At 38.0% G+C, this 14276-nt stretch overlaps 1 protein-coding gene across 4 annotated transcripts in view; it reads right to left on the bottom strand.

Annotated features, from left to right (window-relative positions):
- slc4a11 (solute carrier family 4 member 11) overlaps positions 1 to 14276 on the bottom strand; it is a 102736-nt gene that overhangs the window by 2107 nt on the left and 86353 nt on the right. For all 4 annotated transcript variants that reach the window (XM_086274400.1, XM_086274402.1, XM_086274403.1 and 1 more), the window contains 8 exons: positions 13226 to 13358; positions 11723 to 11796; positions 8706 to 8925; positions 8173 to 8279; positions 5236 to 5401; positions 3326 to 3499; positions 1665 to 1860; positions 371 to 540 (listed from right to left, as the gene is read on the bottom strand). In XM_086274400.1, coding sequence (XP_086130526.1) covers positions 371 to 540; positions 1665 to 1860; positions 3326 to 3499; positions 5236 to 5401; positions 8173 to 8279; positions 8706 to 8925; positions 11723 to 11796; positions 13226 to 13358 — 1240 coding nt within the window. The remainder of the gene's footprint in view (positions 1 to 370; positions 541 to 1664; positions 1861 to 3325; positions 3500 to 5235; positions 5402 to 8172; positions 8280 to 8705; positions 8926 to 11722; positions 11797 to 13225; positions 13359 to 14276) is intronic.

Genomic DNA, 14276 nt, shown 5'->3' with positions numbered 1-14276 from the left:
TAAAAGCCTCCATACAGTGTGTTTCAAAGTTTTATCAATCTGATCAATATTTGGGTATCGTTCAGTCAGACGTTGCAGTTTTTTTCCATTCCACATTATTCTGTTTTTAAACTTTAACATTTAAAGATAATCCATCATCTTGTCTACTTTATTCCCCATAATAGCACTTTTTAGAGAGATATGAAGATTTTTGAAAGAAAAAAAAAAGACAGCAGAAACCAGACTTCACTGTAATTTAAAGCTTTTTTCATCTAGAGGGCAGATTTAGGTCAGACACAGCTCTTGTTATTACCCGTGTGGTGCTGAATGTCACCCTGGTTTAAAGCACCCGAGAAAACAATTTTACGGGACAAAGTGGTCACAGTCGTACCTGATTGGGATTAGGAGGATCATGACCAGAGGGAAGATCATTTTCATGTACGGTATCGGGTACATGCCAAATGTACACAGCACCAGCAGCTGCATCATCTGCAGGAACGTGAAGTAGTGGATCTTCCTCTGGGGCACTTTGCGGATGTAGTGGGTAGGTGGGTAAGACGTCTGCAGGAGGTGAGAGGATCAAGACAGATTAAAAAACAATCTCCCCTGTGGCTCTTCTTCTTCACTGTCCTCAGGTCTCCTGCAAACTTAAAGGAATGACTAAGGGAAGTGGGCAACCCACACGCATTTAAGAAGTGCACTCTGGATTTTAAATCACAACGAACATTTAGCATTCATTCCTACAACGTACAATAACTGCATTTATAGTATCTCCTGTGTGACTGTATACCACAATAACATTGATTGTTGGTAGGACATGCAGTCCCAGTCGAGCTGCAGCAAAAACTAATTTAGCTCCACCAACTGATCTGGTGTCAGGTACTAATCTTATAACAAACAAAGAGCAAATAAATTTAAAAAAATGACAGGACAAATCTGCATCTTCTAAAGCTTGGTTGGTACCTGTACAGTCAGTAAATTGGAATTATCTACAGGTGAGGACAGAAAATGTATTTATGTGAAGAAGAAAACAGACAAAGATCTGGATTTCATACGAAGCAAAAAAAATGTGGTCATTAAATTGAACAATGTTTATATGAGATTTTTTAAGGTTTGGTTTTACTTTTATTTAATTAATACATTTATTTTATTTTCAGTTTAATCTTTGCATGATTGTATATGTACATGAGCATAAATGCTTCTACAACACTAAGATTTACACTTATGCAGGCTTTCTACACAGCGAAACCTGTAAATTTTGAGTCATTTCCTCATATCGTCATTAGGAGGCGCCAGTGTGTGACATTACCAAGCGTAGGGAAAAATGGCAAGCCTTGCTTTACATCTTTACTGAGAGAGAAGGAAGGTTAAATCGGACACAAAGGATAAAACACTCAAGACAAACAATCAGCATTCTCTTTTAGTATTGTTATGTGTTTGATACACTATACTAGAATAAAATGTTAATTTATCAGCTTATCTGTCTTAATTCACTAAACACTACCCACCTCGTACTGTGAATATACGAGCACAAAAATTATATTTGCAAATACCATTTCACTCGTGTCTGGTCCTCCAGCACCGGGCACACAGTCAACCGTTTGATCTGCAGAGCCCTGCTATCGACATATGGACACGGACACACACATTTATTCAACTGTTACTTCCACCACACACTTTCTGACCTGCTCCTTCAGAAGGAGAGCCATTCGGTCGCACATCTGGTTTCCGTCGATGGAGGTGAGGGCGATGTAGAGGAAGAGGCCATAGAGGACAGGTTTGGGTATCCACTGCAGCGGGAGAGGCAACAGCAACACTGATATGCCAATGAAGATGTTGGCAGCCAGAGACGTCAGACGGGTCTCCTTAACCTGGACGATACTGAGAAAACGCACACAATAACATACAAATGAATGGTTACTGGAAAGCCCCCAATTGATTCATACAATGCAACAGACAATGTATTTTCTGGGATTTTGTTATCAGTATTGCAGCATATTTTTTCATTTGAAAAATCAGGAATTTTCCAGACCCACTTCCCAGAGTTTAAGGGGTCTGAGCAGTGGGGAAAAGACATGCTATATATTTTTTTCCAATATCTCATTAACAGATCCTGTTATTTTTAAAACCACAAAAAGGATGAAGATTTCTGCTATTACTAATAACTCTCTTCTTACAGATTAAAAATATTAACCACTCTTTTTGAACAATAAAATAACAAAAATGATCAGGACTTATGAGTCGCCTGTGTGATAATAAGAACATCTCTTCATCCGCATCATGAACAAACACAAGTTTAAATTAATAAAATACAAATAAGCTTTTTGCTAGAGTATAGTTGATTTAAAAAATTTGCAGAGTTGTTTGGAAAAAGTAAGGAAAGCCCTAGGCTAATGACATCTACAAAAGCTAATTGAAGTCAGGCACCAGCAATCCTGCACTCCAATTAATGGAACATGATTGGAGGTGTCGGCTAGACTTAAAAAAAAACAAAACATGTGAGCATTTTGAATTTGCTATTTAAAAATGCATCTGCTTTGCAAAGTGAAATATGACAAAGATTACTTTTGATTTGTATAAAGCTGGAAAAGCTTTAAAGTATTTAGTATTAATCAATAAGAACCTGCACAATTATATATGTTTTCTGAAGTTGAAAATGGACCTCACCATCATTTTAAGGAAACAATCAAAGCAACGTGAGGGATTGCATCTGTGACCTTGGAATGACCTCATTTGGACTCTCAACCTGTGGAGCTGAAACCTCACATTTTTCTCGTTGTGTAATTTTTATTTATTTTACCTTGTGTTTATCTTATTCTTGAGTCTTTTTAATTTAATGTCACCTGTTCAGGACTAGTAAGCACCTCCTAATAAAGATGCAATAAAAATACTTTATGTAGTACACCTTCAAAAACACTGGAAATAACAGCTGTTCATAAACAGTCAGTGATACTAATATTCGAAATTTTCAGACATATACACACTTTCAAAATTCCTGAAATGGCACACTTTTCTCCAGCTTATATCTCTAATTAAATCTTCTGAACTTATATAAGACCGTCCCCCCTAGTCTCCATTAATCATACTCAACTACTTTCTTAATCCCGAATATATGCAAACTGTAATTTTGCACATATCTGTGTGGCCAGAATGATGAACATAATCCTCTCATCTATTAAAAACTCCCTCACCTCTTCCACCCCGAGGGAAAATCTTTAGTTACATAGTAATCACGCAATCAGGGAAGAACAGGATACAACTCAAGATTACAGTCGCCACACGCTCTGAAGACGAGCTTTAATTAAGAATCTGATTAGCACTGGAAGTGAGAGGGTGGGTAACTCACGTCTCGTAGAGGTGCCCCCCCTCAACGCGCTGCTCCACAAAAGCCAGCTGGCGCACATGGAGGGTGGAGTGGGGAAAGGCGGCATGCATCCAGGGCAACCCCAGCACTGACATTAGGATGTTAATGAGCCCAGAGAGCATTAGGTCCCAGTGATATGCAGTACCCTTCAGCAATCTGAGGAGTAACGCAACCATTACAGTCAACAGCATAATGCAGCACAAAAACAGGTTAAAGCTGCCTCTAAAACCATAAAGGGACAAATTACATACAAATGTAAAAAAGCAACAGAGTACATTTACCATAAGTTCTATAAATAGGTTTAAAGGCACGCACAAGAAAACTGCCATACACAAATTTTTAGAAGTAAGTCCACGTGACAGTAGTCTGCCTGTACACTCTACAACTACTAGTACACTTCTGCTAAAACCAAAAAGGGCATCTTTCTCCTAAGGTCAGTGATGCCCTTCGACAAACCTCGCTCACGTTTCACTAACTTTTTCCCATTAAACATAAAAGAAAAAATCCTGTACATTTTTGTGGATTCGTTCTCTTTTCTTTTTTTACAGAATGAAAAGCACAACCAATATGTCACTGATGATGACATCATAAGCCGAGCATGACATTACAGTAATGTTACACAAAAACAAGGCTGCGACCTTTTTGATGCCACCAAACTTTTTTTTTGCCCCTGTTAGTGAGGGATCACTGCAATGCATCATCTCTGAGGTGGTATGAGGGGGACTGTGTGTGTGTGTGTGTGTGTGTGTGTGTGTGTGTGTGTGTGTGTGTGTGTGTGTGTGTGTGTGTGTGTGTGTTGGTAGCCTAAAACTGTAAATATGCTGCCTGAAGGCAGACAGCAGCAGTGTTGTAAAGAAATATGAACACACTGATCACTAGTCGTGCCTCCTGCTCTATGCCCTTGCATATGACATTGGCACCGCTGCATACTGTAAATTACAGTGCATAGGAAACTTTAGGTCATCAAGCATAAATCTAAGTGAAAGAGGATTTTATTGGTGAAGAAGCCTTTAGCTTCATTTTCATTTATATCCACTCAACAACCATATATATAACTTTGTAAGTTGGGATCATGCTGAGAGCCTGTAAAGTCTTTATTCATTTTCAAAATGTTGTCATATTTTTTAAACTAACACGACTGATGGAATCAAATATCTGTGCGGGTGGGGGAAAAAAGTTCAAATGCTTCAAAAAAGATGTAAAGCAAATAAAGGAATGGACCAGATAAAATAACACAAAGAACAAAGCTGCAGCAGAAATAGCTTCAGCTGTTTGGGACTCTTTTATTAATGACATATGAAGGAAGACATGAGGTATAAACAAAGTGAATTCTGTTTACCACTCTTTTTCATCTCACAATGAGTCCCATTTTTAGATATCTTTAATTATTTTTCTGAATTTTGAGGACTAGTGGATATCTGCCCTCTGGGGAATTCTTCCATATTTAGAGCAGACATTTAGATCCAATTAATCTCTGTCCAACAAATGTACAAGCTAATGCCAGAAATTCCATCATTATATGTTTTCATTGTAGGGCTGCTAGATGGTTGATGGCTCTAAATTGGCCCATCCAATGCAAATTTAGAAGAACTGGGTGTTTTGTTTTGTTTTGTGTTTTGGCTCCGAGGCTTCTTTAGAGCTCTCTGACTGTGACAATTTGACTTCCACCCTCCCCAACAGACTGGAAAATATCCGGTTGAAGCAAATTCCAAAGTGGAGGAGTGGATCTCTAAAAGTCTGACAGCATTCCGAATGGTCACAGGAAGAGTGCTAAGCAAATACTAGAATCAACTCAACTTTCCCCTTGGTGTTGTTAAGCTATTTTCAGTGAAGAGAGTTTTGCAATCATATCTCTTAGATGTCCAACGTCTGCTCAGCATATAAGGATTTACCTGTTTTCTGGTGCGTTCGTCAGTGAAACGACGATGTTCTGGTCGATGAAGATAAGGAGGGCCAGGAGAAAGCCGAGTCCCATGGCGCTGACAACGTTCATGGGCGACAGCCGCTCAAATGGTGCCACGTTGAAGGTGGGCCGGTTATGAACTTTAAACACTGGAACTGTTTCAAAGGAAGAAAATTAAACAAAAAAAAAAACAACCACGAGTTTAAGTTTATATTACAAAATGATGCCTTAAACCGCCATCATAACTCATATTTAACTTTAGCCTGGGACATGAGAAACATCTGCTTCCAACAAGATTCTTGTATGTGTGAATATACTGAAATTCATTAAGAATATTCTCAAGAAAAGAGCTGTGTAAAATTCATTAGCATTACTCCTATCTCATCACATTCAATCATTACAAACACGACTGTCTCTTAAACTCCTGTAATGACTCGTGTTTTTTTCACACCAATAATCATAAGAGAGGCTGGATTTTTTTTTTCAAATGCTGAACATCTTTTTTGGCACACTCTCCTGTCAAAGGCGGTTGAATTATTAAGTGCAGTTGGTTAAATTTAGGAAGGAATGACAATACAATAATGGCTCTATTATCTTATGACTTATTGTCTCTGGAGGTAAAGCACTTATATTTAAATTCATTTGAGGGTTTGGCACTGATCTCTTTGTTTCTATGTCGACCTCTAGAGAACAGCTGCTGCCTTGGCAACAATGAATGGGGACACAAAATGATGCTAAACAATAGAGGATAAAAATTGAAAATCTCCAATGTGTTTTGGCCTGTGCCTTGATTGGGGAACATAAAAAGACAATAAAGGCGTTAAATAAGAGGGGCCTCGCAGTTAGAAAACATGTTTTGGAAATAAAAAGGTTATAAGTTTGGGAGTATCTTCAAGTAAGTTTAGGATATCTTCAAATTCCTTAAATGGAGCTCAAAAAATACCACAGTATGTCACAAAGTAAGAGATTGAGCAATCACTGTTTACACTTAGGTTGCTTCAACAATTTTATTTCATAATTGTGTAAAAATGTTAAATGTCTATTCCTGACAAACCAGATGCTCAAAAAAGCTCTCAAGAGTAAATTATTAAAATATATATTTATAGATGCATTCAAGAAACGATTTAATGTCTCAGTTATCTTCTATTAAAATGCCGTGACAGACTATAGAGATAAATAAAGTTTTCACAGGCCTTCATAGGAATTAAGAGGATAAGTAGTAGCATAGTGCTGCAAATCACATGCACTTGATTATTGATCATCCGCATGTGCGAGCTCCTCTCTAAAAGCACAAGTTTCGACAGTTTGCAGGTCTGGAGTATTCATGTGTTTGTTAACACAATGCAACAATCCTCCCATGAGTGACCGTCCCAGCAAATTCACCCCAAGGTCAGACTGCAAGACTGCAGAGATACTATTAAAAGCAAAGAGCTACACTGCAGACTCTTCAGGGCTCCATTAGCCATGTTAAATATTAAAGTTAATGACAGTACAATTAGAAAAATAATGAAACCTCTTATTTCTAAAAAGAGCATGGTAGCACAGGTTAAGAATAATGCACAGCGCCTGTTTTGGCAAAAACCACAACGTATCAGGACAAATACCTTCTACCAACTTTCTAGTATGGTGACAGAGTGCTGATGATTTGGGCTTGTTTTGCAGTCACTAGACCTGGGCAGTTTACAGTTACTGAGTCAACCATGAACTCTGTAGTGGACTGTATCCTTATGTTAAATATGAAGCTGTCTGTCTGCCGGCTAAAACTTGGCCAAACAGTCTCACTCGACAGGATGGTCATCTCAACAATACCAGCAAATCTACAACAGAAAAAGAAAAGAATCCTAGTATTTCAATGGTCCCTGACACAGCCTGACTGAAACGCTATAGTGAGACTTGAAGGGGGTTGTTGCCATTGCACATTGTACTTTTTTGATGACAAATATAGGTTGTTTTCTCAGGCTTATATTATATTATTTTGGAGTGTGTATGTGATGTGTTGGTTGTCTGTTTGTTTGTTTGTACGGACATACTGCAAATCAATTTCCCGTTAGGGACAATAAAGTTACCAAAGTAAAGTTACCAAAGAAGAGAGCTACCTACAAACCTCAATCAAGTGAAACAGCCCTAAAAAGAAGACTGAGCCAAAATTTCTCCACAACAGCGCGAGAGACTGACAAAGTCAAAGTAAACAATTACTTCAAGTTATTGCTGTTGAAGGTGGTTCTAAAAGCCAGTGAATCATGGGGTGTACTTATTTTTTCACAGAATTGCATAGAGTCCTGTGAACACTCACTTTATCACATGATTATGTAGTCATTTGAAATGGAATTTGTGTGGGCATTCAAGGTTTAAAGAGTTTTAAGAACATGAATCTCCCCTTACTAAATAGAAAAAAACATGTGCAAGGTTTAATAAATACACAATTACTGAGAAAAGAGAAAACTAATTAACCACTAACCAAGTATTAGGGACAGTTTCAAGTTATTTTGTGGTCTCTTTTGAATGAAGTGGACATTATATAGCTGTCGAGCTATACCGCAAGTCTTCCACTAATCACACAGACAATTGATGGTTTAGTTCTTGACTACTCGCAGTAACATCCTTGACCAAGGCAATGAACCTCTATCGCTTTGCGTGTGTGAGAATTGCAAGATACGTTTTCCTCCACCTGTGTCAATGACTTGAATTTACTGGTACAGGCCAAAGTCACAACACCTTCTCCAAAATAAAAGTGTTAGAAATAGGGTGAAAAAAAGTGCTGCACGTGGTCACATTATTCAAACATTTTTAGTTTTAAAACAGTTTTAAAGTAAGAAACACACTATATTACACTGCATAGTATTATTTATAATGAACATCTCAAATGCACTCTATAACTGCAATAAATAAATTATATTAACACTACCAAGCAATAAATGATACTGACGTTCAATGTCACTGAAAATGTAGGAGCCGATGAAGGAGAACATGAGCACTGAGATTGGCAGGGCACAGTCCGACAGCACCTCCCTCACTTTGGCATGCAGGAACGGACTTGAAGAGAGAGAGGGAGAAAGGAGAAGGGAGTGAGGAGGGAGAGACAAATAATAGAGGAATACAATTACTGTGGACAAGACAAGGACAATGGCTGCAATCCTGACACTGCTTAAGTACCTTGGTCCGCCTTTTACTTGCACAATTGAATCGAGCTTTGAGGTTGATTTGATTACTGGGAGCAATCAGAAGTAGAATATTAATGCTTATTAAATCACAGGCTGGAACAGAAGCTTCGACTGAAAAGTGAGCTTTGTAAGAGCTGTCTGGAAAGTTCCTGTAAGCTCTGTCACTCCTGCAATCTTTAGAGTCAAGGCCCTACTCAGCGGTATTCATGCTAGCAGGCAGTGCTCCCATCCAAACACAATTTAAACTTCTCCAGTGATTTATGTTAAGACTGCTGCAGCACTGCAGTGCTGCACATACCTCCTTTTGAACTGGTAGAGAGTATAGCCCATCCATAATGTCCCGAGCATCAGCAGGAGGCAGAGGACAGGTCTCTCTCGACTGCACTGGATGAAGGATTCAGTAAGTGCAAACCCCGCGACCACCTCACTCCTGTTTCCCCCCAGCAGGTCTCCACCTTGAGGAAAGTCCCCTATGCTTCTGTTGGCCAGTGTTGGAGCGTGGTAGTACCTATGAAAGACTGAAATCACATTCACAGTGTTTAGCTATAAACAGTGTTGGGGAGTAACGAAATACATGTTCTGGGGTTACGTATTTAAAATACAAAATAAGTAACTGTATTCCATTACAGTTACCGCTTAAATTGGTGATAATTACAATACAATTACTTTGTTGAAATCAATGTATTACACGGCTGTCTTTTCCTGTTTCATATTTTAGGCTATGCCCTCTCTATCCCCTCTCTAATTTTTGTAATACCACGCACTGCCGGAAACCCAAACAAAAGAGGCTCTAATGCAAGCGTCCTGTTAATGTTGGTGGTGTCAGTTACACAATGGACCCGGAGCCAGCACAACAGAGCCAGCAGTGCACGGGCAGGAATGCGTTTCTTACTTGGAAATTCCAACACCACTTCACATTTAAAGAACAAAGGGATGGGCGAAATCTGACCGTGCAATGCAAACTCTGTTTATCAGCAACCATCTGGAAGTCAGTTTGTTTTTAAAAACAAACGTTAGCCTACTGCAACTACCTTGTTTTAGTTGTGGTAGCTACCTGGGTTATGTGCTACTTCAGTATCGTCAATGTACTATTGCTGTGTGATTTATTACTATTAATGAAGGCTGCATTACAATCTGGTAGCTAACAATGTTAGCTCGGTGGCGAGTAGCCTTCAGTAATAGTAACAAATCACACAGGAATAGTGCATTCATGTAGTTGTGAAAAGCATGACAATATATCAAGTAATCCAAAGTATTCAGAATACATTACTCACATTGAGTAACTTAACCGAATACGTTACAAACTACATTTTGGGCATGTATTCTGTAATCTGTATTGGAATACATTTTAAAAGTAACCTTTGCAACACTGGCTATAAAATGCATCGTTAGTGCCAACAGATTCCATGTGAACCATCAGAGATACAATGAACGGACAATAACAACAAGTATGCTGCCAAAGTCTGGTATAGTAAATGAAGCAATATCACAGATCTCAAATGAAATCCAAAACTTACAGCTGACATATTTATAATCCTTTAAAAAAATATTGATTGGATTCCTATTAAACAGGAAAATCTTGAAATCTTTCAAGAAGCCTTGTATATAACCTAACCAAAGCTACAAAAAAATGTCCATCATGCTCAGGTTGCATTGTTCATGTTGCAGTCAACACAAAAAAGGCAAAGAAACAAGTATTTTAATAATGTTTAAATCTTTCATGAAGAGACACGTGAGAGTAACTGTCAGTACTGCTGGGGATAAAACTTTGAAAGCGAGATAAATCTCATCTGAGTTATGCCTCTACACTGAATGCCCATCAACCAGGCTGTAAAATACTCAAGGTGCTATTTTTCTTGTATGTTTGGGTGTTTGATGCCAGTGTTCTCTGTCCAACCACTAAATGAACCAGTAACCTTTGTGATAATCTAAACTAATCAAATTTAGCAGAATAGGCCGAGTCTGGATTAGGGGTGAAATGATGGGGAAACAGCACAGAATACGTTATCTACACCTGCTTTAACAAACTCTGCCTAGTTTGCTTAAATCAGTCTTTGCACCCATAAGGACTGCAGAATAAATAGCTCACCAACTGTAATGTGTGGCTAAAGGCTGGGATTTTAAGCTCAGTGGAGATGGTTTTCCTGCCATTGTGACTTAGAATGAATGCACAACTTTGTCTCTATTAATTTCATAATGAGTGCAACATAATACCTTCTAACATCACTTGAGGAATAGTGTGCGAGATGACTAGCTCCCTCCACAGGTCTTTTCATCAAACAGGGATAAAGTTACAGGCTAGGCGAGGTTGTGCAGGTGACTAGATACAGCCCCAAACTGTATTCATTTGTGTTAGTGGAAAATATTTTGGAGGAACAGTGTCAGCAAAATAGCATAGGTTAATGTTATGGTAATGGCATATGAGCTCGGAGCGTATTTTACAAATGGCTTCTGAAAATTGAACTACTGCACTGGCAATCTACAAAACAGGAGAACACTGCATTCAAAATAAATTACATTCAGCTATCGTCATCTCATTTTTGTGAAATTAAATTGTGTAAAATATTTATGATATGGGACCATAAAAGCTGGGGTGGTATAATATAGCTGCAGATGGGGTTCAAAATCTGGACTGATTAATTTCTAAAGCCTCTCAACCTGCTGACCCACAACAGTAACAAATGACCTCGTATGGTATTTCTGTCTCCCTACTATTTTAAAAGGTAATATTTCTCAACATATGCTTGTTTATCTAAATTTACTAATTGAGATCATATTATTATATTACCCGTGGTTCACTAGTAAGTCATTTGGCAGGTGACTGTCTAACACTCTTTTGGTCTTTTGTTTTGCTGTCAGGGTATTAAATATAAGTCTTTAGCTGTTATTATGAAAGAATTCTATCTGGCCTCACCATCACAATAAACACAGTTTGTTTCTTGATAAGTATTCGATTTTAAGATGTGCAGAGGACTGCAGAAGGAATATAGAAACACTGGAAGAAACTATTTGACAGTTTTTAATTAAAAGGACTAAATGATTAGTTGAAGAGATCTTATGACTCTCAGCTGCCCACTTAAATGATAATCTCAAAATTCACTTACACATAATAATGTGTATGTATGTGGCAGTGAAGGCCTTTATTTTCTTTATCTTTCGGGGCTTAGAAATCACATCAGACACGAGCTTGCGGCAGATTCGACAGCAGGTGTGTTGAGTTAGCCGACTACTTGATTTGATTTTCACCACAGAAAAGCAACGTGTAAACAACTCACAGAAAAAAAAAGATATTTCTCGTGTGTGTCATGAACTTACTTTTGACTGTGCCTTTCACAGCATCAACCACAAAAGCAATGGAAATGAACAGGGCAATGACCTCCTCTGTTGACCTAAACACATTACACAATTAAGACCGTTGTAAGACAGTAAAAACTAATATAAATACATATAAATAAAAAGGACACCCATAATAAAAAAAAAAAAACACATAAGAAGGAAATGAAAATTAATGAATTAACAAACATATTTTCAGAATAAAGTGTGCATTACTGTTTTCTTATAATTGATACTTTTTTACAGTCTTGTGTTTTTAGGGTACATGAAAGGGTTTTCTTGTATTAGCTGCATTAGTCCAATTAGAGATCATAGGTGGCGCAGCTGTGGTTACCAAGTTTCTTTGTTAACCCGGGTTTTCATAGAGAGCTCAAATAGAACGGCTGTTTGACGGCTTGTTTGAACCTCCTTCCATAGAAAATGCAGCGACTATTCAGTCAAGAGGAACACGTCACAGAGCTCGACTATGACACAAACACGCATTGTCTAAAGGCAAGACAGGAATGTCGCAAACATTATTTCAACACAGAACACACTATCAGCATTGTCATTTAACCTTAAGGTTCCACATTAGAGCTTATAAATACTTCAAATGGAAGCTCAGGAATACTCAGGAAGTCCATTTAAGTCTGACACTGACCAATAATGCAGAATAACCCTCCATGGAAATTACTTTAATCTCTGGCCAACATGAAGTTAATTTCACTGCCTATATAAGACACTGTGATAAATACATGTAATTCATTTTATAATCTCCATTAGCTGATATACTGGCAGTATGACACCAACTTTGCAATAAAATACAACTATAATGCATCACCAACTAAATGGATGCGGTTCCTAAGATAACACAGTAGCAGGATTTACAGGTCAGTATCATAAAACCAGCCGAACAGCAAATTGCTGCAAGTCCCATAACGAGAGTTGGCGCTGTTAGCCAAGTACCGAGTGGGAAGTGCATTACAGCTGGTAGGTGTTTGAATGCATGCTGGTCTGGCAGAATTTGAGTATAAATATATTTATTAATCAAAATTATGGACTCTTATGTATGGAAATTTCAATGCAAGATATTTCCCAATCTGTGAACCAAAACAAAACTAAAAACTGTGTTTCAAATTTACTCAAACTGTGTAACACATACTTTTTTCAAATTAACCAGAGTTGCACTGATTGCAATGTTATGCCACACATGCCTGGAGAGTAAATATAAACTACCTTTAAAATAAGTAAATGGAGCACATAGCAGTTAAAACTACTTAAAAATACTAGAATATAATAATAATAATACATTTCAAACATTGATTGTGTGCATTCTTTAAAAACATCCTGCTGTCCCATAAAGTTTTCTGTTGTTACAAGACAATTTAAAACATTTTTCTATATGACAGAAAGCAACCAAAATAAAAGGAAACTCAAAGTGATTAAAAAATTGGACTTTAAAAATTAAAATACTCCAACATATAAAATTAGGAATATGAAGGACACCTTTTGAAGAGCTTCATGAGCAGACTGACATTGAAGATTCCTCCCAGGATGAGAAAGAGGCAGTTCCACAACCCAATGCAGGCGTAGAAAGCTGGGAAATCCAGGTTGTAGTCGTCACAGATTCCTCGGATCACTGTGTTCCAGTTGCACATGTGCACATGTAAACAGACAGACAAATAAACCACATATAATAAATACACATTATGAAACTAAGTAACACAATTGCTATGCTAATTTTGTGATAGTGAGAAAAAAATGTTACAAAAGAACTTCATTACAGATTTCTCTCCCAGCAAAGACTGACTTGTACACACACAAGTACAGACACATAAACAATGACTGGAAAAAAATTAAATTCATTCAAACATGAAAGGACAAAAAGAACTGTAATAGGTTTGATAAAACCATAACAATTTTAGTTGTAATCTTGAGCAGATTTGTACGCAGATGAGTTACAGCTTTACAAACAAGCCATTGCTCTGCTCAGACAGGCTGCTGGAAATGTGCTATAATTATGCCCATGAGAATGCGCATAGCACAGTTCTAACCCATTTACTTCAAAGATCATCACACCACAAACCTAACAAACAGCCTTGGTATTAAAACTACATCTTGGCATCGGAGTTGCTGCTTTTCCTCATCATGGCCTGATACTGCAGCTTCCAGCCGTCAAGATCGTTTAAATTCCAACCAACAAAACATCGCTGTTGGGTAAAAACCATGTAACAGTTTATGCGCTGTCTCTCTCTGAACTGAACCTAAAGTTTACATGTTTGTGAATGCGATGAGTGACTCTCCTGACCCGCAGGCCCCTGGAACCAATCATTACATAACCACAGTGCGCAAAAAAAAAAGTTCTGCTCCTCATTCTTGAAAAAAAAGAAACAAGTTTTTGAAGATTTGTGCTTTTTGCTTGACTGCACCAGGAACACTCATTAAGGGCACATGTGTGAGCTAACAGCCTAATTACTCTAGCGGTACCGCTTTCTGGTAAAAGCAAGAGCAGATGAGGACAAGAGTTTTTGGCTGGTGTTCGACATGGTTGGGTGCT

This window comes from Aulonocara sp. 'chitande type north' Nkhata Bay, linkage group LG19 (genome assembly GCF_057382095.1).
Source record: "Aulonocara sp. 'chitande type north' Nkhata Bay isolate Kocher_YH1m ecotype deep benthic linkage group LG19, A_spYH_male_GT1.1, whole genome shotgun sequence".
Classification (NCBI taxonomy): domain Eukaryota; kingdom Metazoa; phylum Chordata; class Actinopteri; order Cichliformes; family Cichlidae; genus Aulonocara; species Aulonocara sp. 'chitande type north' Nkhata Bay.
Note: the sequence above shows the minus strand (reverse complement) of the source record. Positions and strands in the feature narration are given on the sequence as shown.